The 26,777-nt window shown below is 56.8% G+C and overlaps 1 protein-coding gene across 8 annotated transcripts in view; it reads right to left on the bottom strand.

The window, feature by feature from the left end:
• Positions 1-2,211: 2,211 nt before the first annotated feature.
• HM13 (histocompatibility minor 13) overlaps positions 2,212-26,777 on the bottom strand; it is a 39,164-nt gene continuing 14,598 nt past the window's right edge. For 2 of the 8 annotated variants that reach the window (XR_003901469.1, XR_003901471.1), the window contains 11 exons: positions 22,391-22,479; positions 20,746-20,831; positions 20,542-20,667; positions 19,743-19,800; positions 16,665-16,748; positions 13,844-13,880; positions 11,383-11,485; positions 10,260-10,331; positions 7,348-7,433; positions 5,457-5,658; positions 4,566-4,653 (listed from right to left, as the gene is read on the bottom strand). Coding sequence is in view for 4 of the 8 variants with exons in the window: in XM_029918976.1 (XP_029774836.1) it covers positions 4,551-4,653; positions 5,512-5,658; positions 7,348-7,433; positions 11,383-11,485; positions 13,844-13,880; positions 16,665-16,748; positions 19,743-19,800; positions 20,542-20,667; positions 20,746-20,831; positions 22,391-22,479 (919 nt within the window). In the remaining 4 variants the exon portion in view is untranslated. Of the gene's footprint in view, positions 4,654-5,456; positions 5,659-7,347; positions 7,434-10,259; positions 10,332-11,382; positions 11,486-13,843; positions 13,881-16,664; positions 16,749-19,742; positions 19,801-20,541; positions 20,668-20,745; positions 20,832-22,390; positions 22,480-26,777 lie in introns of all 8 variants that reach the window. The other 6 variants (XR_003901470.1, XR_003901472.1, XM_029918973.1 and 3 more) reach the window with 4 other exon arrangements.

Genomic DNA, 26,777 nt, shown 5'->3' with positions numbered 1-26,777 from the left:
CATCACCATCGCTGGCCAGTAGCTTCTTGACTTCCATTTCTAATGCTTAGAAAGGACTATGTACCCCCTCCTGCTTCAGAATCCTCCCTTGGATCCCCACTGCCTTCAAGATAAAACCTACACTCCTTGGCCTGGCCTGTAGGACCTGCTCACCTTTCTTCATCTCTCACTCTTTCTCACTCTGCTGGCCTTTCCCCTCACTCAGCCTGGATCCGTCCTGGAGGCCGTGATCTCTCCTCCGTGTATTTGACTTGGAGTCCAACAAGTTGGCATTCAAATCACATCTTTGCCATTTCCTAGCTCTTCGCGACCCTGGGCAGGTTTCAGACCCTCCCTGAGTTTTAGAGGCCTGCTTTGCCAGAGAGAGATAATAGTTAATGTGTCTTTCTGCTGGGGTTGGATTTCTTTTTATTCTCCATTTCATTTGTATTGTTTGTGTTGCATTTGTTTTTTGAAAAGTATGTTCACCTGGCTCAACATTTTAAAAATACAAAATATACCAAAAAAAACACCTATACAGTAGAAATTTCCTCCCGAACCGACCAATTCCTTTTTATCTTTCTAGGCCTCAAATTTACCCAAATAGTATCTCTTTTTACACATCTGGTAGATGCTTTGGTAAATATCATCTATGGAGGACCTGTTAATGTGTGCTCCCCACGGTGATTTCACTTAATCCTCACAGCCACCCACGAGGTAGATGGGGAAAGAGGTTCTGAGACAAGAAGCCCCTTGCTTGAAGTTACACCTCGGGTAGGCAGTGGACCCAAGATAATGTGTGTCCGTTTATGAAATGCCTACTATGTGTCAGGCCCCTAGGGTACTGAGTGCACTCATCTTTTGGCCACCGGGCCAGGTGCCGGGTTAAAATGGTGGGGAGGACGGCTCAGCCCTCCCAGAGTTGGTTTTCTACTGGAACTCTGGAGATCGTCCGTCACTGTCACCCCATTTCCCGGCTAAGGGAACCAAGGAACAGAAGGGCAAGAAACTGCCCCAAGTCACGGGGTGCTAAGAAAAGAGCTAGGATAAGCAGACCCGGTTCACTGGTGGGGAAACTGAGGCCCAGAGAAGGGGAGGGGTTTGCCCAAGGGAACCCAGCTAGCAGTGGCAGAGCGGAGGATTCAGGGATCACACAGGCTGACCCGACACCAAGCTTGGCCGCTAGGCCGCTTGGCCCCTCCCCACAGGGGCGTCCCCAGCCCGGGCCCCGCCCCCAGCACTCGCGGCCGCTTCCTGCCTGCGTCGCTGGGCTGGCGGCCGGCCCATCTGGCGGCCCCCACGAGGAGGCGCGGGGAGGCGGCCCAGACTCGCTGGAGCCAGGCGCCGGCTCGCGCCCCCCGCCCGCCGGGAGAGCCCAGGTGTGGCCGCGGCGGGGGTTGGGGTGGTGCCTTCCTTCCCGCTCGGCCCTTCCTGACGCACCCGGGCAGGATGCAGCCTCCGCCTCCCAAGACCCGGACTGGAATCGCGGAGGGAATCTCAGCGGTGGGAAAGCCGGATGGGGTCAGAGCACCCCTACCCCCCACCCCCCGGCCCAGTATCCACTTCTTGTGAGAGCCCGGGTAAGGTTTGCCCCTTTTTTGGGGGTGGGGCTCAGTCCTGCCCACGTGTGCAAGGACAGATGAACTCTGACTTCTAGGATCTGCCTGGAAGGGACCCCAGGCAAGATTGTGGAAACCGAGGCACCTCTCCTGCCCCAAGGCTTGACATTATTCACTTTTTCAGCCATTTCAAGCTTATCAGTTTCAGCTCGGGAGCGGGCGCCTGACCTGTGTTCCCTGCTGTGCCCAGCTCCTTCCTGGTGCTGAGGTCCGACAGGGTATCTCAAGGCTTTCCCCCCGAGAAGTTGGAGCCGCCCTGGGAGGGTCTTACCCCTTTCACAGCTGAGGAAACAGGACCCAGTGGGCAGGCCCCTGCAGGCACAGGGTGGCGGCCAGCCCTGCTCCACCAGACGCTGACCCTTTTCTCCAGCGCTGCTCCCCAGGAAGGGAACCCGGAATCCAGTATCTCGATTTATGTCAAACAGCACCTGTGGTGAACACCATGGTCTTGGAAGCCAGACATCCGGGGTTCAAATCTCCGCCCCCGGCCCTCCGTCCCTTAATGTCTTTCTGCCTAGGTTCTCTTGATCTGTAAACGTGATGGTACTACCTTGCAGGGTTGTTATGATTAAATCAGTATTTTAAAAATCCAGAACACATTGCTAGAAACATGTGAAATACAAACGAAATTGTATTAGGGCTCTCCACGGGGCACGCCTTCCCTGTTGGAACCCCCGCTACCGAGATGGGGGTTCCCCCCCCCCCCGGAATGGTTCCTCTCTCAGGGACAGAACTTGGGGGCTTTGGAGCAGTTTCTCAAGAATCCACCCTCACCCCAGGGTGAGGCTGGCACCAGGCCCACCCCTGCCCTGCCCAGCCACCCACCCCTACCTCTCCTGCGAGCAGGCCCCGTCCGTGCCGGCCTGGTGCCATCTTTCCATGGGACTCTGGCGGTGGCGGTTCACATCTGGAGTCTAGACTCGGAGGCTCTGCGGGCCGGGCCTACCGCCCGGGCTGGGCCACCGCTGCCCGCTGTTTGCTCAGCTGAAGCTGGTTAATTGGAATTAGAGTGGCCTCTGTGGTGCCGGCTGGCCGGGCGGGCCCTGGATGGCCGCTGCCGAGGTCTGTGGAACATCTGGCCGGGCCAGGACGGTCATTAGGTGGCAGGCGCCCGGCGCCACTGCCACCTCAGCCTCCGCCGGGGGCCGGCGGTGACTCAATGAGGCCTTTGTGGGCCCTGGGCCGCGGAGCCAACCCTGCTGTGTGCCTGGGCTGCCTGCCCCATCTGCTGCCCTCAGAAGGGCCTTGTTCCAGGACCACACGGCCTCCCCTCTGGAGGCAGCAGGAGGCGGGGGGGATCCAAGAAGCCCCTGAAGGGGACCCCGTGGCTGAGAGAAACCTCTGAGATTTCCTACCCTTTCTTTCCTTCCCTGTAGGCCCAGAGAAATTGGGTGGCCATCTCAAAGGTGCCCAGAACAGCAATCAGTGACGCCAGCCTGGGGGCTAGAGGAGAGTCACATAGTCCTTAGGAACTTCGGCATTCAGTGTGGATTGCTTGGATGCCCAGTCCATATCCACAGGTGACCCACCTCGATTTGCACAAGGGGCCTAGGACTAGCACCAGGAGCGTAAGACAGAAATGAAGGGAGATCCTATATGGAGGTGTGATCATTACACAGATACTTCCTATCCTCTGCTCATACTTGACTTCCGGCCACCTCCAAAATGTCTGGAAGCCACTGTTTTCCCAGCCTTTGAACCCAAAGCTTGGGCAGGAGAGAGCTCTGGGCTGGGGGTTGGAAGTCTCAGACCAGTGGTCACCCCCTTCCACTCGCTTCTCCACGCAGTGAGCCCACACCAGGCAGACAGAGAAGGGCTGTGCCCATGCCTCGCCTGGTCCACTGGAGGTTCGCCTGTAGGCCTGGGCTGCTTGCTGTCTGCAGCAACCCCGGCTCTGGGATCTCCAGCTCTTGGGCCTGGATCACCTCCAGGAGCACTGGGCCTCATGTCCTCCCACGGCAGCCTCTCTGGGGCCCTGGCCCTTGTGCTGTGACTGGCCCCCATGTGGGAGTGGAGTGGGTGGTTTCTAGCAACAGGATCCTTCTGGCCTTGCAGTCATTTTGGGAAGAACCCAGGGAATGAGCACAATAGGAATGACGGGGGCTTGATCTACAGGGTGACCTGGAGTCCAAGTGCTCTCCAGCTGAAGCCATATGGACATCAGGCCTGGGGAAGTGGGCTCCTGCCAGCCTGCAAATAAAATCAGAACTAATCCCCGGGGTCCACAAGGCCCTGCACATTTCTCTAGCTTTGCAGATACCGGTCCCCTTGCTAAGTCGGGTTGGCTTTTCCATACTCTCCTTGAGGACTTGCTGGGGTAGGTGGGTGACACATACAGCACTTGCCCCCAGCCTCATAGCCCCCAAATGTTGGAAGTGGCAAGGAGAACTCAGAGGGTGGGGAACTGAAGGCAGGCTCGTGGGCCCCCTCTGCTGGCAAGAGGGCATCCATGGGGTGCTGAGTTGGCCAGGCACTGGGTGGACCTCCCAAAGAGGATGGAAGGACCTGGAGGTCAGGGCCTCTCTCCCAGGTTAAGAGTTCACCGTCCCCAGGAAGGGGCTTGCAGGGAAGTTTCTGGGTGGGAGGGTGAGAGCTAGTAAAGTCAATGCAAGATGCTGGGTGCAGAGAACCCCTCCAGGGGCATGGTGGCCTGCCCGGGCAATGGGATGAATTTTTAATGTAAGGCAAAGTCAGTCCACAATACAAAAATCTAAAAACCAGACCCACTTTCCCCACCTGGCCTCTAGGAGCGGGGGGAGGTTGGGGGCTTTCTTTGCCTGCAGGGGACGTGAAGGGGCAGAGGAAGGCCAGAGAAGCGGGGAGAGGGAACCAGGCCACGGGAGGCCCCGCTCCCGGAGCTGCCAGGCCTCCTGTGCCCTCTGCCCGAGCAGGCCTGTGCTCGTCTGTCCCCGCTGCCTGGCCCGGCCCGCAGAGGGTCAGGCACTGGCCGCCTCATTTCTCCTTCTTCTCCAGCCCCTTCGACGCCGAGGTCTCTGTTCCCTCTTTGGATCCCTCTGTCACTGCTGCTGGATCCTTAGGATTTGACTCCTCATAACTGACCAACAAAACAAAACAAAACAATAAAAACGACACCTTTAGAGGAGGAGGAGGGCAGAATCTCTGGGCCTCGCCCCCCACCGTCCCAGGAGAATCTCTGGGTGCCCGAGGAACGCCAGCCTGGCATCCAAGGGCCAGCCATCCTCTAGCACTTGGCCCTGGCCCCACCATATGCCCTCCTCGCACAGGTACTCTCCTTTTTCTGTGCCTCGTGGTACCCAGAGGTGGCAAGGGCAGTGGCAGATGGAGGAAGGGTTGGCTGGGCTTGGGTGGACTAACTTTAAGCTTCTTGAGCTTTCTACCAGAAAAAGTGGGGGGAGGGAAATGGGGCGGCCAGGACGAGGTCATGGAGATGGTCTGCTTCCCAGAGCACATGGCACATGTCCCCCAGTCAGCCCCAGGGGTGCAGGCAGGGGGTGGCACTACTGGCAGGTGGTACGGCGCTACTCTTGAAGGCCACCACCCTGGTTTAGCTCTTGCGATGGGCCCCACTTACTGAGTTCACACCAAGGACAGTACCTGTGTCTCTTCCCAGGGGACCCCTGTGAGGCAGGAATGTGCCCACTTACAGATGAACAGGGAGAGGGTCCGCAAGAGGGAGTGAAATGCCCGGGGTTATGTGTAGGGGCATCTACTCCCGGACAACCAGGGCTGTCACTGCCTGCCCTCTTGTACGGGCCCGGCACTACCGGTGAGGACAGTGAAGTTCTAGAATCCTGTCCCCGGCCCCAAGGCTGGGGGTAGTGACTGCCTTGGCCATGCTCCCTGCCCCGGGCCCTGGAGCTGGGCTGTCTGCCCTACCTTGGGCCCCGGGGCAGTGGGGGAAGCGGGCAGGTGGGCACCCGCCGGGCATTACAGGGCGCTGGCATTCTGCGGGCGCCGGCGGCGAGGGCCAGCTAGCTTCTGCTGCATGGAGTCGGCCAGGCTGGCTGGGGAGCCCGAGACTGTGGGGAAGTGGGTGAGTCTCGGGGTGTGAGGCAGGATTTCCGCCGAGGACTCGTAGCTGTGTGAGAGACAGAGAAGACAGGAAAAAAGAGATGGAGAGGAAAGGACGGGGAAGGACAGAGACTTCTCTCGCAAGGGGCAGGAGGCGGAGTGGGTCTTATTTTTGTCTCCCGCGGCCCTGTCGGACTCCATGGAAAGAAGCTGTATTACTAGGAGGATAAGAAAGACACACAGGTACGAGGGGACACTATGCAGCTGTGCAAAAGAACAAGGACATTCTCGATGAGCACACGCTGCTGCAGAAACATCTCCGAGATCCACCGTTGTGTGAAAAACCCAGATGCAGAGGCGAGCAGCGCACCCGTGCCCTTAGCAGCGGAGCGCTCTCTGAAGGGCTATGCGACAGAGCTCTGAGGTGGCTGGGGCGTCAGGGGTCTTCCCTTCCGTGGCTGTGAAATTTGGAGCCATGTGACTGTGTCGCGTATTTAAAAATAAACAAGTGAATCACAAAAAGGAGAGTGCCTCTTAAGGGAAAAGGAAAATAGAAGGTAAGGCGGAGAATTGGGGAGAGATGGAGAGAGAGGGAGCCCACCTGCTTTCTCACCTTAAGTCAAGAGTCTCCCAGGGGCGGGGGCAGAAGGGGCATAGGGCGCTTAAGTGGGAGGATATTCAGGACCCCCACCCCCGGCACGGAGCAGGCGCCTAGTGGTGGACGTTCAGGCCTTGGCCCAGTGTGGACACCACAGGACTGGGACTTGTGGGAGGGGCTTACACCCAGGCAGGGGGGTGGCTGAGAACGGACGAGGCAGAGGGTGAGGGCAGGTGCTGAGCTCAGGCGTCAGATCCCACCCCTGCCCGCAGACCTGCTTCTGAGTTCATCCCCGGGCCTTACCTCAGAGCCCACAGGGCTCTGCCAGGCCAGGAGACTCAGGCGGGCAGGTTGGGAGCCTGGAGCTCCTGGGCAAGATGGGGAGGGCAGAGGCAGGTACGGGGGAGGGGTGAGTCACAGGTTCCCCTGCAGGCAGCCAGGTGCACAGATGGCCCTGGCAGGCACTCGAGGGACAACTCGGAGGCCAGGCAGGTGGAGCTGGGAGGGAGGCCCCTGAGTGGGCAGCTGCAGTCGCAGCTGGCAGCTATTTCTGGGTCCCTGGCAGGCGGGGTCAGGGGTGCTGGGGAGCAGACACCTGCCAGAGTCACGCAGGCCCTGGGGCATGGGAGGGGCTGTGCACTGGGTGTGGCAGGTGTGCATAGGGCCACGGGGAAGGGGTATGTGTGTGAGCCACCGAGGCAGCTCGACAGGGACGGACATTCGATTTTCAATCCGGGGCACCTCCCACCGCACTAGCACCCTCCCTATTACTCACAAGGGAAAGCTGAGGCCAGGGGAGGGAAGGACATGCCTGAGGTCAGCGGTAGCAGAGTTGGGCTGGAGACCAGGACGCCTGACAGTGGGGCAGCCTTCGGGGAAAACTATCCCAGCCAGTCCCGTCTCAGGCCCTAGCAGGCATCTGGATATGGGGGCTGCCCTCTCCTGGCTCGCAGCCCAAGGAAAGGTTCCTGCTGGCGCCACAGGCCAGGCACCCACGTGCTGGCAGAAAGGACAAGAGGTGGGGCTGGCGGCGGGAACAATGTTCCCCTGGAGACGTGTACAAGCAGCTCCACTAGGCAGGCTCCCCTAGCTAGGCTCCCCTAGCTGCCTGCAGGTGCACCCAAGCTGTGAGGATGTCCGCCCCCTGCCCCGCCTTACCTGAACATCTCTGTCACTTCTCCCTTGGCCAGCGCCACCAGGACAGGAAAGCCGATGCAGGCGGGGACCAAGTACAGAAGAGCAGGCTACGAGAGAACAGAGGCCGGTGATGAAATGCTGGACAGGGTACCTGCCCAGGGCCACGCCCATCACACCAACCCTCTCCTAGGAGCGAATGAAGGACAGTCACTGCCCAGGTTCCCGGGGCACGTCAGGGACTGGGCCCTCACCTGGGGCTCCTGGCCCTCCGACCAGGCTGCTCCTCCCAAAGAAACTCAAGCACGCAGGGCTTTAAGGGTGCCCAGGAGTCTGGCTGGCAGTAGCCTCATCACCTGGGACATCAGGTTCAAACAAACAACCTCCTGGGTGGGTCCTGGTCACAGAGACCAGGGGGGTGGTCCAGAATGGATGAGCCAGAGAGCAAGAGCAGGTGCCAGGCTCAGGCCTCAGATCCTACCGCTGCTTCCTGAGTCTCAGGGTGGAAGTCTGAGTCCTTAACCAACACCCCAGGAGGTGCTGTTAGAACAGCCTGACCCAGGCAGCGTGGCCCCAGAGCCTGCGAGGAGACTCCTGTGGAAGCCGGGTTTGGAGCACAGGACGGAGCACACGCTGCACTGAGCTCAGCCTCCCCAGGAACATTTCAGTCGTCTCCAACCCCCGGGACCATCCTCCTTGCTCATAGCAGGAAGGCTGACGCTTCGGGGTGACAGGGGACAGCACGGGCCTCGTAAACTGGGGGCTGAACCTCAGGCGTACCAGACTCCAAAACTATTCTTTTCCCCACAGCACCTAAAAGTTGGACATGACCGCCCAACCCTCCACGACCACCAGGGCTCCCAGGGGCCTGCAGTCCCCATGAGACATGACACTGCTTCCTTCTCCAGTGTTACCTGACCTGCCCTCCTCTGGCCACAATGACCTTGTTTTGGGCCTCCCTGTCACCTCTAGCCACAGGACCTCTGCACAAGCAGTATCTGCAGCCTGCGATGCTCTTCCCACCTTTGCCTAGACTATTCCTCCTTCAGACCTTTGCTCACTTTTTCTTCTCTGGGGAAGCCTTCCCTGGCACAGTCAGGCCCTCTTGTCCCCTCTCAGGGCCCCGTGCCATGCCCCACAGCGTTCCCTAGCAATTTGGAGCAGAACACTGCAGTGTCATTACAGACTTCAGTCTCTCCGCTGCTAGGCTGTGAACTTCATGAGGGCTGGGTCAAGGACCATCTTGGTTATTGCTCTATTCCTGGCAATCCGGAAGGAGGCCTGGTAAATCCTAAGCAAACGGCTTCTTCATGGGTGCTCACAAAGTTAAAAGGGTGCCCTGGAGAGGACTGGGGTACGGTGAGGAGACCGCGCTCTGAAGGTGAAGCCAGCCTCTGGTCAGAGGCCAGGGCTCCCCAGGCCCCCAAGCCTGACCTCTGGACAATTTCTTAGCACCTGCCACGCATGGGCTGTGAACCACACCGCTTCATATGTATTACTCTTGGCACTGATAACACAATCTGCGTTCTACAGATGATGCTACGGAGGTTTAGGTAAGGAGAAATGACTCACCCAAGGCCACAGGAGGTGTGTAAATGGCTGAGCTTTTCCCACTACATTAGGTATTTGGGTGAGTCAGGCCTTAGCGCTTTTGGAGAGCAATAGAAATGACAATGACAAAAGTCTATACCAAAACCTGTGAGAGGCAGCCAAAGCAGTACTCAGAGAAAAATTTATAACTCTAGGTGCATTTACTAGAAAACACCAAAGAGGTGAAATAATTTTAGCATTCAAGTCAAAAAGCCAGAAAATGGATAAAACATCAAAAAAGCAGAAAGAAAATAATGAAGGCAAAAGCAGAAATTTGTGAACTAGAAAATGAAACAGAACCGTATTAGAATTTAATTTCTTAAAAGATCTCGTCATACTCACTTTCCAGATGAAGACACTGAGGACCAGAAGAGGGAAGGGCTGCCGTGAGGGCTGGGCTCCTCTGAGAGGAGGGGAGCCTGCTGTTCTCACAGGACCGCAAGCCTCTCACTCTCTTTCCTCGCGAGGTGCGGAGGAGAGGCTGGGATGCATAGCTCAGGATGGTGAGCTGGGCATCGGGGCTCCTGGCTCTCCGTCGGCCTCCACTCTGTGGTGCGACCACAGCTAAACCGCTTCCCTCTCTTTGTACAACGAGGTCACCCGATCACCTTGAAGGGGGCCTTTCTGGGAGGCTTGGAGTGGGTTTTTGGGTAGAGGTACATGGGTTGAAAACCACATAAGCAGCATCACTGGGACTCTCACTAGGGAGCTGCTGGCGCCGGGCCTGCCTATGTCACGGAGAGGAAGAGGGTTTTCCAGAAACAGGGTGCCCTTGTGGCCTGGACTCCCTTCCCAAGATTTCCGTAGGACACCCTCGTGAATGACAGGGCAATGGCTGGGCTGCTGCTAGAGGATAGCACGGGCCAAGGGCCAGGGGCCAGGAGTCTGGGGCTCCACCTAGGGCCCAGCTCAACTTGCTGCGTGACCCAGGAAATCTTTTGTCTCTGGGCTACCGTGTCCGGCATAGAGGGCCACCTCTACAGCCAATGCGGGAGCTCCCAATGGGATGAGTCTAGCCAAGGCCGAAGGCAAGGCTGCCACCTGGTGGCCTCCGGAGGAATGGCTCTGGGCTTGGAGCAGAGACTTCCCACAGGGCTCCCCCAAGCCAGGTCCAGTCACTCTCGGTGACCTCCTTGTCAGGTATGTATCACCCTTGGCTTGCAGGCCATTTGGAAAAGTGAGTTAAGAAGTGGTGCCCCTCTGCTTCTTGGTTTCTCCACCCACAAGCTAGGGGACTCTGGACCTTGGACCTTCTGTGGAGTAAGACTAAGACTATTTAGTTCACAAACATGGTAGGTACTGCAGGGACTAAGTGAGTTAATGAGCAAAAGGGTTTAGCACAGCACCTGGCACAGAGTAAGTGGTCCATAAACAGCTCTTCTGATTAATTCAAAGGTGGCTTCTCTGTGGCTGGTGCCCTGGGGAGGGGGTAGGCGGGGGAGCAGTGGGAGTTGGATGATGGAGGGGACAGTGACCATGACTAATACTACTGGGGCCAGGCACAATCGTGAGCACTCTCCTTACACCAACTCATTCCACCCTCAAAAAACTCCAGGCTAGCAGTGATTACTAATCTCGATTTTTTTTTTTAAATAACCCCCAAAGGAAATCAAGCAGGACTTCTGCAACCTGCCCACAGCCCTGCCGTGAACGGATGGGGGAGTCTGGCCTTCCCCTCCCCTGGCCTTGCCCACCGCCTGGCTCAGAGCCTGGGCTTGGTTTCCACAGGACACAATCCGGGGCCCTGGCTCTAGCACACACCTGTCGCATGGCACCACCTCCCTCCCTGTATCTGCCCCCGAGGACCCTCGCGAAGACCTGAGCGGAGACTGGTGCAGGGAAGGGCTCTGCTTCCCAGTCTACTGGCGGTCCCCTCCCGGTCTCCCCCTCCTCAGGTCTCAATAAAAGCTCTCAGCCCTAGTTCGCCCTGCTTCCTTCTGTGGTGGCTCAGTACCCGTCTTGGCGGGAGGTGGAAGCAGAGGCTGGATGCTTGGGGAGTCAGAGGAGAGGACCCCAAACAGCTTCTCTCTCATCTGGTAGGGTGGGCACCGGACGGAGGCACTCAACAGCCACCGACACTGTTCCACTGGCCCCACTACTGAGGCTCAGAAGCCGGAGCCCCTCTTTCCTAGGCTCCCTGCAGCAGGGGCCATGGGACACCATGAGATGCGGGCAAAGCTCTGCCAAGAGCATTATGGGAGAGGGTTTGCCTTCCTGACGAAGGCAACAGGCGTGGCTGGTATCCGTGCTCCTCCCCCTCATCACTTGCGTGCCTGTGCTATGGGAAGTGGTGGCGGCACCGCAAATGGCCACAGGGGTAAGTCCCAGGGTCACAGAGGTGCGCACTGTGACGTCGCTGGGGAGCACCGACCTCTGGGCTGCTGGTGTATGTGAGACCAGCCCCATGTATGTAAGAGCCAGCCACCTGAGCGAGAGCACCCCCCGGCGCAGCGGGCACAGTCCACTCACCTGGGCGTGCTTGAAGATGTGCATGATGAAGATGGTAAGGCCCAGGCCGAAGATGTAAGCTGCGAAGCTGGTGTAGAAGTACGTGTGGGTGTTCTTCTTTAAGCTTCGGGAAGGTGTGGGAAGAAAGAGGAGGAGGGTTAGTTACAGGCACGGGAGGAGCACCCCTCTTCCGAGGGGCAGCTGGGGAAGACCACGGGGGCTGGGTGGGATGAGGAGAGTTTGGCTCCGGCTGGGCATTCAGGTACTGCCCCAGCTAGAGGTCTTCGGACAAGTCACTTTCCTTCTTTAGGCCTCAGTTTATTCATCTGCAAAATGGGAAAACCATGGCCCATCTGCTCAGTGGTTGCAAATATCAAGTGCCATGACCTAGAATAGTGGCTTTAAGACGTTAGCCAGCACACAAGTCCCCTAGGAAAATCCCAAAGGACCCAAAAAACAACAGACTTCCAGGTCCAAATCCCAGGGAATCTGATTGAATAGGTCTGGGGCAAGGTCCAGGAATTTGCATTTTTAAAAATTATTTTTTAATTTATTTTTTAAAGTTTATTTTTGAGAAAGGGAGAGAGGGAGAGTGTGTAAGCAGGGGGAGAGGCAGAGAGAGAGAGAGAGGGGAACATGTGATTCAAAGGGGGCTCCGCACTGATAGCAGAGAGCCCAATGTGGGGCTTGAACCCATGAACTGTGAGATCGTGACCTGAGCTGAAGTCAGACACTCAACCAACCGAGCCTCTCAGGCGCCCCTGCATGTTTAAAAAAATGTTTAGTTTGAGAAAGTGCTCGCAGGCCCTCGCCCTCGCCACTTGCGTGCCTGTGGGGGAGGGGCAGAGAAGGAAGAGAGAGAATCCCAAGCAGGTTCTGTGCCATCAGCACAAAGCCAGATGCAGGCTTGAACCCACACACCATGAGATCATGACCTGAGCTGAAGTCACGAGTCAGATACTTATCCCACAGAGCCACCCAGGCGCCCGAGGAATGTGCATTTTGAAAAACCACCCAGGTGAACCTGACATGGGGCAGTCATGCTCTGAGACGCACAGACACAGACGCCACAACACTGAGTTATTCCTTTCTAGAACAGTGGCTGTAACAGGTCCGTAGCCTGTTCCATCCACTAAATGGACCCTGAGACAGTGGATAAAGGGCCAGCAGCTTCCTGGAGGCAATTCATCCAAGATCAGCCTCAGAAGGGCTGGATCACACTGCCGTTACAGGACTTCCCTTCGACATCAGCTCCAAGACCTCCGCGTGTCCCCAGTGCCTCCTGTGGGGTGAATGTGTCCTTCTAGTCCCTTTTCTCCTGCTCCTGGCAAGTGTTCTGGGAGCTAAACCACCGGGGATGCTGGGCTGAAGCTGACCACTGTGGCCGTGTGGGCTCAGGAACCATCGAAGGGCTGGCCGATCCTGCGAAGCCAGGCTAGGGACGAGAGCCTGCCTCTCAGGGTGCCGGCAGCTGAAGGTGAATCTGTCTCCCTGGCAGGTGGCCCACGACTCTCCTGGGGTTCTCTCTGTATTGCCTCTGAATAGCCACGACTCCAGGCATGTCTGTGCCTCTACTTACAAACTGGCTGGGTCCCTTCCAAAGGCTGGAGGCCTGCGTTCACAGGGTCGGAGTGCTACTACACAAATACCCAGATGTACGTGAGCAGGGGCAAGTTTAACAGGCCAATCCGACTTCAGTGACACTAGTACAGAGCTTCTCGTATCACCGTCAACACAATTACTGCTTTTGCAATTAATTATTGGGCACGAGGAGATTGAGAAGTTTGTAAACCGCCTTGAACTTTAGCATCCTCACTGCCAGCCTTGCACTGGGAAGACGGAGCGCCACCTGCTGGTGGAAGGTCCAGCGGCCCAGGTGCTTAGGTGACCCGTGCAAGCTCTTCGGTTGGGAGTGGGAACTCAAACTGGCCCTCTTCCCTCTCCCTGTGTGCACTTTCTACAGTGGACTGAAAAAATCTGAGTGAACAGAGGGCAGGGAGCAGCTAGCCCAGCTGGGACACAGTGACCTGACCCTGGGCTGATAATAGGAGGAGAAGCCCGACTGGGCTGCAGCTGGGCTGCCCCGAGGGCCTGTGCTCAGCACTCCCTCCTGATTTTCTGGCTAACGCTGGGGCAGGAGCTCTTGTTTACCACTACATTCAGAATGAGAAACCTTAGCACAGAAAGGTCAGATCCCTCACCAAGGACACACAGAAAAAGCACTACGAATACCACTAGGACCTTCTGGGTTTAAAGCTCTTGGACTGTGATCTTTTTCTTCTTTCTGGCCACAGGCTCTCTGAACAGTCAGAACTTCAAAGTGCAGATAAAATCAGACCTGCACTGGCTGCCGGGGGGTGGAGGGTCTGATCCCCAAGTCACTCCTCTGGGCTCCTGAAAACTTCCGGGGAGACCCCGGAGTCCCTTGCCCAGAGGCCCCTCACTCATAGAGCTGGAGGGCTAGAATTTCCAAGCAGCTTACCTGATGTCAAAACGTAGCAGCAAGGCAATGAAGATCCCTGTGGGCAGAGAGCCATGTTTAGTCGGTGGCAGGGAAGCCAGCACTCAGGAAGGCTGGGGATGGAGCACCCAGCCTGGGACGGGAGGAGTGGGGTTGGGAGGAGGGGTAGTAAACTAACAGGCAACTGGCTCCCCAACCTCGGACCCCAGTCAGGAGCAATCACTGGGGGCCTAGGGTGTGGCCAACACTGCTACCTAGCGGCAGACATCCTGTTTCTCTGCCATCAGGCCACCCAGAACAATGTGAAGGTCCCAGGAGTTTGCTTTGGCCTGGGACCACGCTGACCTGGCACCTCATAGCACTACACCGCGTCACACTGGGCCCACCCACCCAAATGTGTCCCGAGGCCTTCTAAGTACCAGGCACTGTAGGCCACAGTAAGCAAGACCACTGCACGCACAGAGCTCAGCTGAGGGGGCAGGAGCTGGACAAGCTAATTAAACAGTAACTGAAATGCAGAGAAATGCAGTAACGAAATGATCAGAATGCGAAAGGGTGCTTTCTGCGTCATGGGAATGTCTGTCCGTCTATCCGGGGATATGCCAGACTAGGGGGAGTGGAGGGAAAGAGGGAGGAAGGCTTCTTTGAGGAAGTGACACTTGCCAGGGAGAGGGAAGAGTACGTGCAAAGGTCCTGAGAGAAGAGGGGCTGGAGCTGTGGTATGCAGGGGACTGAACGGCCATGCAGGGCTGAGGGCACAAGGAGGAACTGGGTCTCTATTCTGACTATGGGAATGCACGGAAGCATTAAAGTATGGTGCGGGGCGGGGGGGGGGGGACCTAAACAGATTCTGAAAACAACTCATGTGGCAGTTGCTTGCTGGAAGGGAGTAGGAGTAAGGAGACCATCAGGAGGCCCTGGGGGAGGGAGCACAGGAGAGGATGAACTCTGCCCACCCACTGCATGCCTATTTGCATTTCAAAACCCAGCCCAGACACCTCAAAAGCCAGACAGCCCCTGACACACGCCCAGCTGGCCAGTCTCGGTATGCTGCTCACACACCACTGTTTGTCCCCCTTACTGGTCTTTGGGCTCAGACAGGGCAAGGGCTGAATCTCATTTAGTTGTGGGTAGGCTCTCAAGAACCAACACATTCTGTGCTGATCAGAAGCACCGAGTGGCACCCTGTGACTCCTTTTATTTTATTATTTATTTATATTTTTAAAAGATTCTACCCTTAAGCAATCTCTACACCTGACGTCGGGCTCGAACCTACAAATCCCGAGACCAAGAGTTGCACGCTCTGCTGACTGAGCCAGCCAGGCACCCTGACGCAGGGCTAATTTTAAACCGGGAAATGAGTCAATCCTCCCCAAAGATCATGAGGCTGTGTGTGAGAAGGGGTGGGCAGATGGAGTGGGTAGATACAGGCTGCCTTTCTGGAAGCAAAGCTGGGAACCCAGTATGAATTCTACAACTGAATTCTACAACTGCTCTCGCAGCAATGTATCTGGTCCTCAAAACAATGGTCTGCAGCAACCCGTTATCCTCTGAAGAGCATCACTGGGGCACTGGGAGAGTGCCACCAACTCCCACCTACAGACACTGCTCAAAGACTTAGATAAACAGGGCTGTGCAGTGACACACCACGCACGCCTCAAGTCCAGAATGACAGCCAACAAGGACACCAGGCACGTCTGGGGGCTGCCTGGGGCAGCCAGTCCTGCAAAGTGAGTGGACTGCCTTTCAGGATTCAGCTGCTTCTGTCTGACGCAGCTGCGTCTCCCTGCCTCCCAGCACTGTAAGTTTTGGAAACTCCTGAGTTCAAGACCATACCCCATGTGCCCGGGAACCTGAGCAAGTCTCTTTGAATCTCCATTAACTCATCTGTAAAATGGAAATACCCTCTGGCTCACTGGGCTGCCAGGAGCAGCAAAGACAAAGTATGAAAAGCACCAGCGCGTGGCAGGCACGAAACAGGTGCCTGACAAACGGCAGCCATGGCGATCACCTCTTCATGCTGGGATTACTGGTGCAGGGCAGCTCTCACAGGGAAGCCCTTTTCTGCGGACACCGCGATCTGAGTCCTAGCCCTGACCTCACCAGTGTGCGAAGTTGTGTAGGTCTATTTATTTCTGAGTCTCAGTTTCTCACAGGTACAAGGGGACACCTCTGCCTTACTGCCACAGGTGACACGAGTGCCTGTACCATCCCAGGCTAATTAGAACTGCCATTACTTCTTAGAGTGAAACATAGGTTGGCTTTTCACTTGCTCCTTCTCTTAAGGAACAAATCCCTTCTTTGAAGCAAGCACCCGGGGTGCTTCTGATCCTTTGAGTCTGAGCCTCTGGACCACAGAACAGCGTGCCCTTGGATACCTGTCACTGGGCCCAGGTCTGTGGAAGCATGCACCCCGGGCCCAGCCACCGCAGCGATGCACAGAGCAGCAGCTCGGCTCTGCCCGGAGTCTCCTGACTGGTAGTTTGGCTGCTAGCGCCCCAGGGATGTGGACCCCCAACCACAGGTGCACTGACTAGCACCCAAAGTAGATGGCCCGAAGGTCAGCTCATGTGGACAAGCGGGCGCGTACCACGTGTCCCTCTGCCAAGAGTACAGGGGCCCACGCTCACGGCGCCCATGTCCACACACCTGGGCATGTGACTGGTGCTCCACAATGTGCACCAAGACCCTGGGCTGACCAAGGGGGTGGGTGTCTGGAATCGCCTGGCCTCACCCCTCAAGGTTTCCAGAGGGCGAGACTGTCTCTCGGAGCTCCATCCCCCTTCAGCCCTTCCACCCCTCGCCCTGTGCTCCCCCCCCATCCCGCCCCCAACCCGGTCACCTGGAATGACGATATCTCCGAGTCCCAGCATGGCGAAGTTGTCTGCTTCGAGGCCCTTCTCCAGCAGGTCCTGGGGAAACACCACTGTGGGGGGAGGCAGGGGTGCGAGGCATTGGTGAAAGCGCAGCTCAGACCACCTCCCAGCCTCCCACCTCGGTTGCATGAAATGAGCACACCAGCATTTAAGGGGACGGGGGAAGTAAGGATGCTGACAGGTTGAACGGCTAAGTCTCCATCTGAAATCACAGCTGGTTAGACGAGGAGGAATCTAGGATCGTGCAGAATAAAAGTTAACTGCTAGAACTCACACACCGTACCATGTCAGTGACCTCGGATAGCTAAGTGGGACGGATGGACCCTAAAGCCGCTTGTGTAAAAGAAACCAAAGAGGCCATGCCGTGCTGACATCTCAAAGGCTTTCCATCTCACCGCAGCAGGGGCACCGGGGCCACAGGCTCTTTGGATATGGCGAACAAAAAAGGCCACCATCCAACACACTCTTTACTTACCCCCCCCCCCTGGCAAAATCCGGCCAACGCACTTGTTTATACAAACACAGATGGAGATAAATGCCTCCTTCTGTGTCCAGTTACGGCAAGAGGTGGCCATAACTGGATTACATTCGTAGCGTCTTGCAAGCAGAAGAGTACTTAGGTGTGGGCTTCAGGATCAGATCGAGTGCGTCTGGCTCTGCTGTGTAACTTTGCACAGGTAACTTAACTGCTCTGTGCTTTAACTTTCTCGTCTGTGACACAGGTGTAACAGAACTGACCACATAAGGCTGCATGAGAACCAGATGATTTGCACATTGTTAACTGTCATCCTATGTCTTTTTCTTTTTTTAATTTAAAAAATTTTAAAATTTATTTTTGAGAGAGCAGGGGAGCGGCAGAGAGAGACAGAGTCACAGAATCTGAAGCCAGCTCCAGACTCCGAGTGGTCAGCACAGACGCGGGGCTCAAACCCATGAACCGTGAGATCATGACCTGAGCCAAAGTCGGACACTTAAACCCATGCCTTCTTTACTCACCTAGTTCTGACTCTGGGTGGGGCAGCCTTCCCAGGTGATAGACCAAGTGTGGCAGAAGGCTAAGGCAATCTGGACAACCCTGGTCCCTGAATTCCTAACTTCCCTTCTAGCTAGGGGCCCAGCTCTGGCCAATGATATGTAAGCGGAGGCAAACTGGGGGTTCTGGGTGAGCTTGTGGCTCCCTAGTGAACACCCAGATGCCCTTCCCCACCCCCTTCTTCCCACTCTGAATGCACAGTCACAGTGACTTACAGATCTCCTCAGTCGATCTTCCCAATCCTGTCGCCTACCATTCAACTCTAAGCGGCAGGTGTGGAAACCAGGCCCCAGAGAAGTGAAGACTCTTGCCTAAGGCCACACAGCCAACAAGTGTCAGATCTGGGATTCTAGGCCAGGCAGCCGGACTGAACCACTGTGCTACCCTTCCCGAGCTCTAGGCCTAGCAGGGAAGGGCAACAGGCCTTCTCCCCACACTGGAACCCAAGTCCAGCAGTGCCACTGCCCTCTTCAAAGCCTTCTGACGGACCATCACTGCCTGCTGGGCAGTCTAGGCCTCTTGGCATGATACCCTTGACTTCCCAAATCTGGCCTCTTTTCTGCTGCTCCCGAAAACTCAGCCATGTTCCCTCCGTGATCCTCTGCTCCTGGGGCCCTCCATGCATTTCTGTGCCTCTGCCCTTTGCAAATTGCCCCTAATTGCTTGGTAAGCCTGTGTTCATCCTCCGTGAAAGTGTCCTTGGCAGCCTGGCTGGCTTCTTCTGGCCCAGCACGTGAGGACAGCTGCGGTTCTGGCTGGCCCAGCATCTGTTCTGCTGGAGATCCGCTTTGCTTTACACCCTCGGTCCTGGGGGGCGGCCAATTCAAATACCCTGCTCCCAGACCCCCAGGAGGGCAGTGACCCAGGCCTGTCCTTTGTGATACCCCATCTCCCCAGTGGGAGGGCCTGGCTCATGGGCTGGGCCGGGTCCCAAAGGTCTATTCAAGCCAGAGCTGGCAGAAACTCATTATCCTTGGGGTCCCTGAGCTGGCACATCTGGGCACAGGGCTGGCCAGGTGCCTCTGCCTAGCTCACAGAGGCCCGGCTGCAGCAGCAGAGGGTACGACTGTGAGAAGGACAGTTATTTCTTGCTTCTCCGAGGCTGGCCTCCCCCTGGCTGCCAGGGGCCCCTGGCACTTGCTTCCCGGTGACCATGGCTTCCCAACAGGACTCGCCACTCTTCCTTGCTATCAGCCCGACCCATTCCATCTTCTTCTTTGGGTCTTGTGGTCCCTGGAGGTGACTGAGTTGTGCAAGCCTTAAACTCAAAGCTAATCATGCTTTTCTCACCTCCCTGCTGATGACCAGTTTGGATTTGGGCCTGTGGGGGAAAACATCCCTGTGTGATGAGAGAGAGACAAAGTTCCCTCTCTCTGCCCCTGTACACGTGAGGAGTTGGTGCTAGGAGCTGCGGCAGCCGGCCTGGGACCATGAGCTTAAGAGACAGGGGAGCGTGCCGGAGACGGTGGTATGGACACTGGAGCAAACCAGCCCTTGGGGGACTCCACCCCGTGAGGGTCACTGACTCACTCCCGAGTCGCTCTGCTCGAGTGTGAGATGAAGTTCCCTCACTGCTCACTGAGGCCTAGGCAGCTAGGCTCTTTCCTACTTACAAATAATGAGCAACTACCAGGGAGAATACAGCTTGAGCAGCAGGGGGGCCGGGGCAGAGGGCACCCCCAGCTAGCTACTGAAGGCACCCGGTGAGGCTTCAGGGCTCAGTGTGGACTCTCCTTTCCTGGAGGGACCCTGCATGCCCCGCCACAGGCTGTTAGACGCCCCCTCTGTGCTGGCTCCTCTCTAGCTCATGCCGTGTCATGCTACACGGGGCCCGAGGGGCCGGATGCCAGGGCCCGGGCCGAGGTCAGCTGTGCACAAACACAGCCAGAGGAATCAACGAGGGGAAAGAAACTGGCTGGAGATGCAGGAAGGCCTGGAGGAGGAGTAGGTGCAAGTACCGACCAAACTAGGGACCACGAGGGGTAGGGTCACAGAGGATGCGGTCACTTACGTTTTATTGGTGCCTCAAAGGACTTGGCCACTGTCACCATCACGTTGGTGCCAAATACCTAGGAGGAGAAGAAAAGAGTCTGGAGGGAGGTGATGGCCGGGTGGGAAAGGGCGGTTGTCCTAGGGGTGCCTGATTCGGTACTGCTGAGATCTGCAGGGAGGGGCGGGAGCGAGGAGGCGCTGCGGACCGGATGTGGAGCCGTGATGAGGTAGCCACCCAACCTGGTCACGTGGACACCTCACAGCGTCCCTGGTTCTGGGCAACAAGCAATTCAAAGGAGCTGGAAAAGGGCCTCTCCGATGGCCACAGCCAGGCCTCCTGCTCGCCCACTTAAGGGGGAAAGAGACTGCATGAGGCCAGGGAAAGGGCGCCCAAGCCAGGCTGACCTTGATCCCTCAGCAATGCCTGTGGGGAGTGCGCACGGCAGGTCCCCCGGCCCAGGGCTGGTGTGTGCCAGGGTGTGCTGCCAAGAGCAGCTTCCACCCTCAGATCCGTGCCCCGACTGGGCCCAGTACCCGCCCCTGCCTGAATTTCCCCGAGTCTCCGTCCGTTTGCTGGGAAGACATGGGAAAGGAAGCGCCATGCCAGGGCCACCGGGAGGAAGAGGGGACTGGGGCTGGAAGGCACCGGGCACCATGTGGGCTCTCAGCTGGGCAGGGAATCTGCTCTCTCGAAGTTTCACAACTGAGAACAAGTGGGCCCAGAGAGGACCTGCTCCGGAGTCTCGCCCGCCTCCAGATGACTGCCACTGGGGCCAGAGGGATGCGGGAGGCGCCCTCTGCATCCCTGCCTGACTCACCCAGAAGACGTCATAGATGAAGAGCCCGCCCAGCAGGATGCAGCCGGTGCTGACGTTGTTCAGGTGCAAGAGCTCCACCCCGTTGAGGGAGAAGGCCAGGCCAAAGAGGTTGTTGGCGATCCAGTGCTGTGGGGGAGGCAGGAGAGGGCTCAGCCGTGTGCCTACTCGCGCCCGCGCCCCAGCCCCCAGGGCCCCACTCCTCACCTTTCTCAGCAGATACCAGACGCCCACAATGCTGCTCAGGCCCAGGCACACCAGGTCCTTGGCGTCAAACTCATAATTGATGATCTCTGGGCAGAGAGGCCGGGTAAGTCCACTCCCCGGGGGCGGGGCTGCCCCTCCCACCTGTCAGCCCCTGGACGGAGGAGGGCATGGCTGTGGGCGCTGTCAGAGCCTCCCCAGCACCCTCCCTCTCCCGGACCTACTAGAGGAAAGACCAGAGGCCCAGAGAGAACTCAGGCCTGACACAGGGTCAGCGGGGGGTGCTGGAAGCACACACACCGCATTTGCAGCTCGGGGGCCTTGGGGGAGGCAGTTCCCTCTCTGAGCTTCAGGGTTCTCCTCTGTAAAAAGGGAGTTGCAGAACCATCCCGACAGAGCTGCCCTGGGGAGCACGTAAGAGGGTCCCGAGCAAGCACTCAGCACAGTGCCTGGCACACAGTGGGTGTTCAGCCAATGCCAGCTGCCCCCGAAACCAGGTCGTCAGCTAGGTCCCAGTCCATTCAGGAATCTCTCTCCTTTGCCACCGAAGGAAACTGAGAAGGTTGCTGGCAGCCCTCCATTGCCAGCAGAGGAGGAAAAGGAGGAAGGTAAGAGCGGGAGGCCTGGAGAGAAAGCAAGAGGGAGTCCCTGAATCTGCTCCCGTGGACGTCCCTCTGACAGCCAATCTCCATCACTTCCAGGATTGAAGCCCAGGAGGTGGTGGGGCCTGCCCACGGTCACCGCGTGCGGCCATTTCTTTCAGATTCCGGAGTGGAGCGGATCGTCGGTGGGCCCCAATTTCTGACCTCTCTTCTGCGGTACCAGCACCCTGGAGATTTTTACCTAGACATGAGGCCAGTTAGCTCATGGCCGCATTCTTTCGGCTTGCCCTGTAGCTAAAATGGGCCCAGTATACAGCTGCCTCTCCCTCCCTGGGACAGCAAAGATGCTGTGGTGTGAGCTTAGCCTTTTTTCTTTTTTCATCCAACAATCATCTATCGGGCACGGATGCACTGGAGATGCAGGAAGGAATGACACAGGATTACTGCTCTCTAGGGACATGGCAGAATGTCCTGGGCGCCCATCAGAGCGAGAGTGCCATTTACAAGCTCCGACTTTTACAAAAGAAATACTGTCCATCTGGTCACGCTGACAATGCTGTTAGAATTCTTGAACCCATACCTGAATGATCCCCAAACCCCAGGCGTTCCCCAAGTTCCTGAAGTTCTCCATTTTTTCAAAGCCAGAGAACCTTCCCTTTCCTAGTCTTCGGTGGGAGAGTCATCGCACTAAAGACGGACACGATCCGAGGAGCCAGGCTGGCCAGCTTTGCTGAGCATGCCATGGGCCAGGCGGTGTGCTGAGTGCTCCCCTCATCATGTGCTCACGGTCCTAACAACACGCCTTAGAGGGAGGGACTAGATGGAAACAAACAAACCCATCACAAAAAAACACCAAAGGCTCGGAGAGGTAAAGGCGCTCACCCAGAGCCGTGTGTGTTGGAAAAGGCCGAGCGGGGACGGACACCCAGGCAGGGTAATTCCAGGGCCCGCCTTTTCCATTACTCGCTCTACTGGAGAGCCCCGAATTTGGAGACAAAGGGGAACAGAAGCAGATCCCTAAGGCAAGGGAAAGCGGCAGCACTGACCTTCCTTGTTCTCCCCAGAGCCCTGTGTGAAGAGCAGCTGGTACTGTCGATTTGGGAAGTTGGCTGGAAAAAACTTATTCATGAAGGGGCTGGAAGGAAAGACAAAGCAGGTTGGCAAACTGGGCTCCCGTGGGTAGTCACAGTCCCAACAGCACCCCAGAGGCACCCATTCACAGCCCTTGCCTTCTGGAACCTTTCCGGCTGCCTTGCTGGGAAGGAATTAGTGCCCCCATTTTACAGATGGAAACTGAGGCCCTCAGAGAGTAAGTGAGTGCCCAGGATCAACACCTGAGCTGAGACTCGAACCCAGGCCTCCAGACTCCTAGTGCTTCCGCACTGCCTCTCGGTTACCGTCCAAGAAACCCGAAGCTGGGGCAGACTTCCGTATCAAATGCACTTTTAGGACAGTGACAGAGGCCAGAGCCTGGTCCGCTCATGGTCTCTGTGACAGTCCTTTGTCAAGAATGCATATTCTTGGACTCCCTTCCAGACCCATCAAGTCAGATGACCTGATGGTTACTGCCTATCCCTGACTCCATGACTTGTCAGGCCTGGATCTTTATAAACTCAGCTGGACTCAATTAGCTAGATGAATCACAGCCCCAAGGTGGGGGGGGGGGGCACCTCACATTCACTTCTTCCATGGGTTTAGCCTCATCCCTGGAACAACCGTCTGTGACTATGCAGTACACTCTATGCCTTGGCCAGGCAGGCAACGGAAAGTCTTTTTTGGATCATCTTCAGAAAAAGAGGAGCAGATAAGGACCTCTTGGCCCAGCCTGGGCCTGGGGGTAGCCCAGGCCAGACCACTGTGTCCTACCCCAGGCTGTGTGGCCTGGGGCGACTCGCTTCAGCGGCTCATCTCCCCTGCTGCATGTCGGGCAGTAACACCACTGTCTGAAAGCGCCGCTGTAAAGATGTGAGACAAGGCAGGGGAGAGGCTTAGCCCAGCTCTGGCCCCACAGCAGGGAAGTAAGAACTCGGGGTGTCCATCGGCGCTGGCACTTGTCTGGAGCCTGAGATCAAAAGCATGTGGCGACACCAGATCAGACTGACAGTGGCAGACGAGGTGGCCCAATCCAGAATGGTGCCCCCAGCCGGTAGGTAAATGGAAGCAGGCCAAGAGGTACCCAGGGCCCAGCAGTAAAGGCAGGGGAAGGGAGCTCCCTCTCTAAAACCCTGGAGGGTAGAGAAAGATGTGGAGTTAAGAACTGTTTAAGGGCCTCGGCTGCCCTGTTTGTCAAACAGCCAACTCCTCCCCGTCTGCAGGGCTGTGGAGTGAACGAGGGCTTTGGGAACCAAGTGTGGTGGGCACGCGGGCAGAAGCGGGGGGAAGGCTTCCACAGGAGGACTCTGAGGAGGTGGCGGGCAGAAACTGGGACAGGTGAGGCTGCAGGCTACTCTCAGCTCCATCTGCTTAATCACTTTTGGGAGAGCCTGGGCCAGAGCCTGAGGCAGGAGCAGGGGAGGCTGAGGAGCTGAGCAGCTCAGCCCCTTCCTGACGAGCTCGATGCTGAGCTGGGGAACTCTTGAAGTGCAGTGGCTGGGAACACAGACTCGGAGCCAGACTTCCTGGACTCAAATCCTGACCCTGCTGCTGCTGAATCGTGTGGCCTGGGAAAGCTACTTAACAGCTCTGTGCAATGATCTCTTCATCTGGAATGCGACGATAGTATCTTTCTCTTTGTTATTAGGAGGATTACATGAATGCATGGCAGCCTGTAAGCTCAACTGCAGCTTCGACTTCAAGGAGGAAGTCTTTAGACTGAGGACTTGGTTATCCCGAGAAAAGAAGGGCCGCTGGAGAACTCAGGATAAGAGCCAAGCAACCTGGCGGGTGAGCCTGACCTTGAAAGTGGGGGCTGCGTCTCATCACCTTCACCCCCACCCAGCACAGGCCTGGTGCCTGGGAGGCAGCTGGTCCACAAATGCTTGCTGCCCGCCTCTGAATGCAGACTCTTGAAACCGGTTCTTTCCGGCCCCTGATGGCTCATATCAAACCTAAAGGTCACGGCTTCCTGCTGGGAAACCACATCCTGGTGCCCTTGTCCCCTAGGAGTGCAAAGCAAACTGCCCTTTTCCTCTTGGGGTGGCGGATTTTAGCCTCACGGGCCCCTTTCCTTCTAAAGGGCAGTTGGACAAGGTATGAGCTCAGAGACGATAAAAATAAGCTGTGGTCCCCTTGGCAGGAAGGGTGCTGGCGTGGGCTCGGATTCCGTAGCCATACAAGGTGAAGGCAGGTGGCAGGCCAGGGGATGGCGGCGGGGAGCATTTCCTCCCGGGGCTGACCTGATCCGGCTCTAGAGGTCCGTTTCCCCCCTCCCCCAACCGGTCCTCTGGACATGGCAAGACTACTGAGAGGGGTCAGCCAACCCCCCTCTCCAAGCTCTGCTTCCCCTTGACTGTCGCCCAATTGGAAAGAACATGGGCTGCAAAGTCGGGACAGACGTGGGCTCAAAACCCTGTCTGCTCCCACCAGCTGTGAATCCCGGTGGTCACATGACCCCTTGGAGCCGCACCTGCCCTGAATCCCACCTTCAGACCCTCTGGTTTGGATCCTGACTCCAGGCCTGTGGATATAAACAGCTCCTGGAAATGCTAACGACACTGGAGACTTTCTTTCTTTGACAGAGTGTTTGAGGAAACTCAATTTGATTGACAAAGAAAAAGATATTTACTCTTCAGCTTAGCTTTCTAAATAACACAATTAAAGTATGCCCACCTCCCTTCCTGCTGAAATGATCTGCATCTCATCCACCTCTTGCCGTGTAAATTTTTCAGAGCAATTTCTCTCATGCTGCTGCTTTTCCTCCCGATGCAGTTTTTCAGTGGATGGCCCTGACCCTGTGAGCAACCAGCCTGCCCCTGGTCATCTGTCAGCTTTGGGACGTCGGATTTTTCCCAGGTGTCCAATACTGTGCTCTCAACTTTATCAAGAAAATGACCTTTCCGTGAAGTTTCAGTGGCTGACGTATTTTGCACATGCACTTCCAGCTGCTGTTGGTTCTACTCCCGTCAGTGATTTCTACCAGTCAAAATCACCAATTAATTACCAATTAGACAAAATATACTGGGTTTTTTCACTCTGAGGTTGGGGTTGGGCCATGGGGAGGCCTGGGAATCTCAAGCCTCTCACAGATGCAGGGGTGGGATGGGCGAGAGCTGGGGTTGGGGAGGATATCCTAATCCGCTTGGGGAAGGAGGGGCCCCATTGGCTGGAAGGGACTGCCCCCACCCACCCCAGATCCATCAGATACAAAGGTCCGCCCTTTGAGACCAGGTCTGCCACCATCTTGTAGGTCCAGGTCACTAGGAAGGTCTCTGAGCCTTCATTTTTTAGGATGGGGGCTGGAAAAAACTTCTTGTAAGATGGCCAGAACAAGATTTTGAGGGTAAAGAGAGGTACAGGTGAAGACGATACTGAGCTCAGTCAAAGGACCAGAGTTCAAGTCTGTGACCCTGGGCAGAAGCACAGCTCATGGTGTGCACGGCACCGTGCTCCAGGCTACGGACTGGCTCACTCCATCCTTCCCACACCCCCCAAGAGCAGGTGCTGTGGCATCTCTGTCTTACAGGTGAAAACACGGAGGCACAGACAGCTTGAGAAGCTCACACAAGTGGTAAACAGTAGGCAGCGCCCACCCTGGTCCCGGGGTCAACGGTCTCCTGACCCAGGCTCCTGACGACCACACTGTCCTGCCAGCATGCCTAGAGGAACGAGGCCACACTCACATCTGTGAGTGGGCCTGGTGCTCCCTCTCTAACTTTCTCTCTGACTCCCGTGGAAAGGCCCTGACTGCGCCCTCACTGCACACAGACCTTCCAGCTCCCGGTCTCCCCACTCCTCTGCGCCTCTTCCAGGGTTCCTACCCTTCAAAGCTGACTTCAGACTGAGTTCCTTCCTTCTGGGAACTCCCCTGGTCTGCTGGCCACCTCATGGTCGGCGGTCCTCAACCTGAGACTGTACAACCCCAAGGGCCCAGATGACAACAGGTGGGGACGCTTTTGCATTCACAAGCTAAGGGATGGGCTGGGGGACACCTGGAGGACTAGCCTGTCCGCAAGGTTAACAGCAGCACCCCGAGGGCCCCTGCCTGAGTCCTTCATCCCCACAGACCAGACTTAATTAAGCACGTGGCAGTCTGAGCAGGGTGGCGGTGGGAAGATGGGCTTCTGGGGTCACCCAGACCTGGGTTTGAATCGTGGCTCTGCTGCTTATCCAATGCGTGATCATAGTGAACCTCTTAATCCCTTTGAGCTTCCGTTTCTGAAGATAACACAGGATTAAAAGCAAAAGCTAACCTCAAAAAGTGACCTGGAAGATTGGCACAGGTAACAATGGGAATGACAGTCAAGTTACGGGACACATTAGGTGCCAGATACTATG

The sequence above is a fragment of the Suricata suricatta genome, chromosome 12 (assembly GCF_006229205.1).
Source record: "Suricata suricatta isolate VVHF042 chromosome 12, meerkat_22Aug2017_6uvM2_HiC, whole genome shotgun sequence".
NCBI lineage: Eukaryota > Metazoa > Chordata > Mammalia > Carnivora > Herpestidae > Suricata > Suricata suricatta.
Note: the sequence above shows the minus strand (reverse complement) of the source record. Positions and strands in the feature narration are given on the sequence as shown.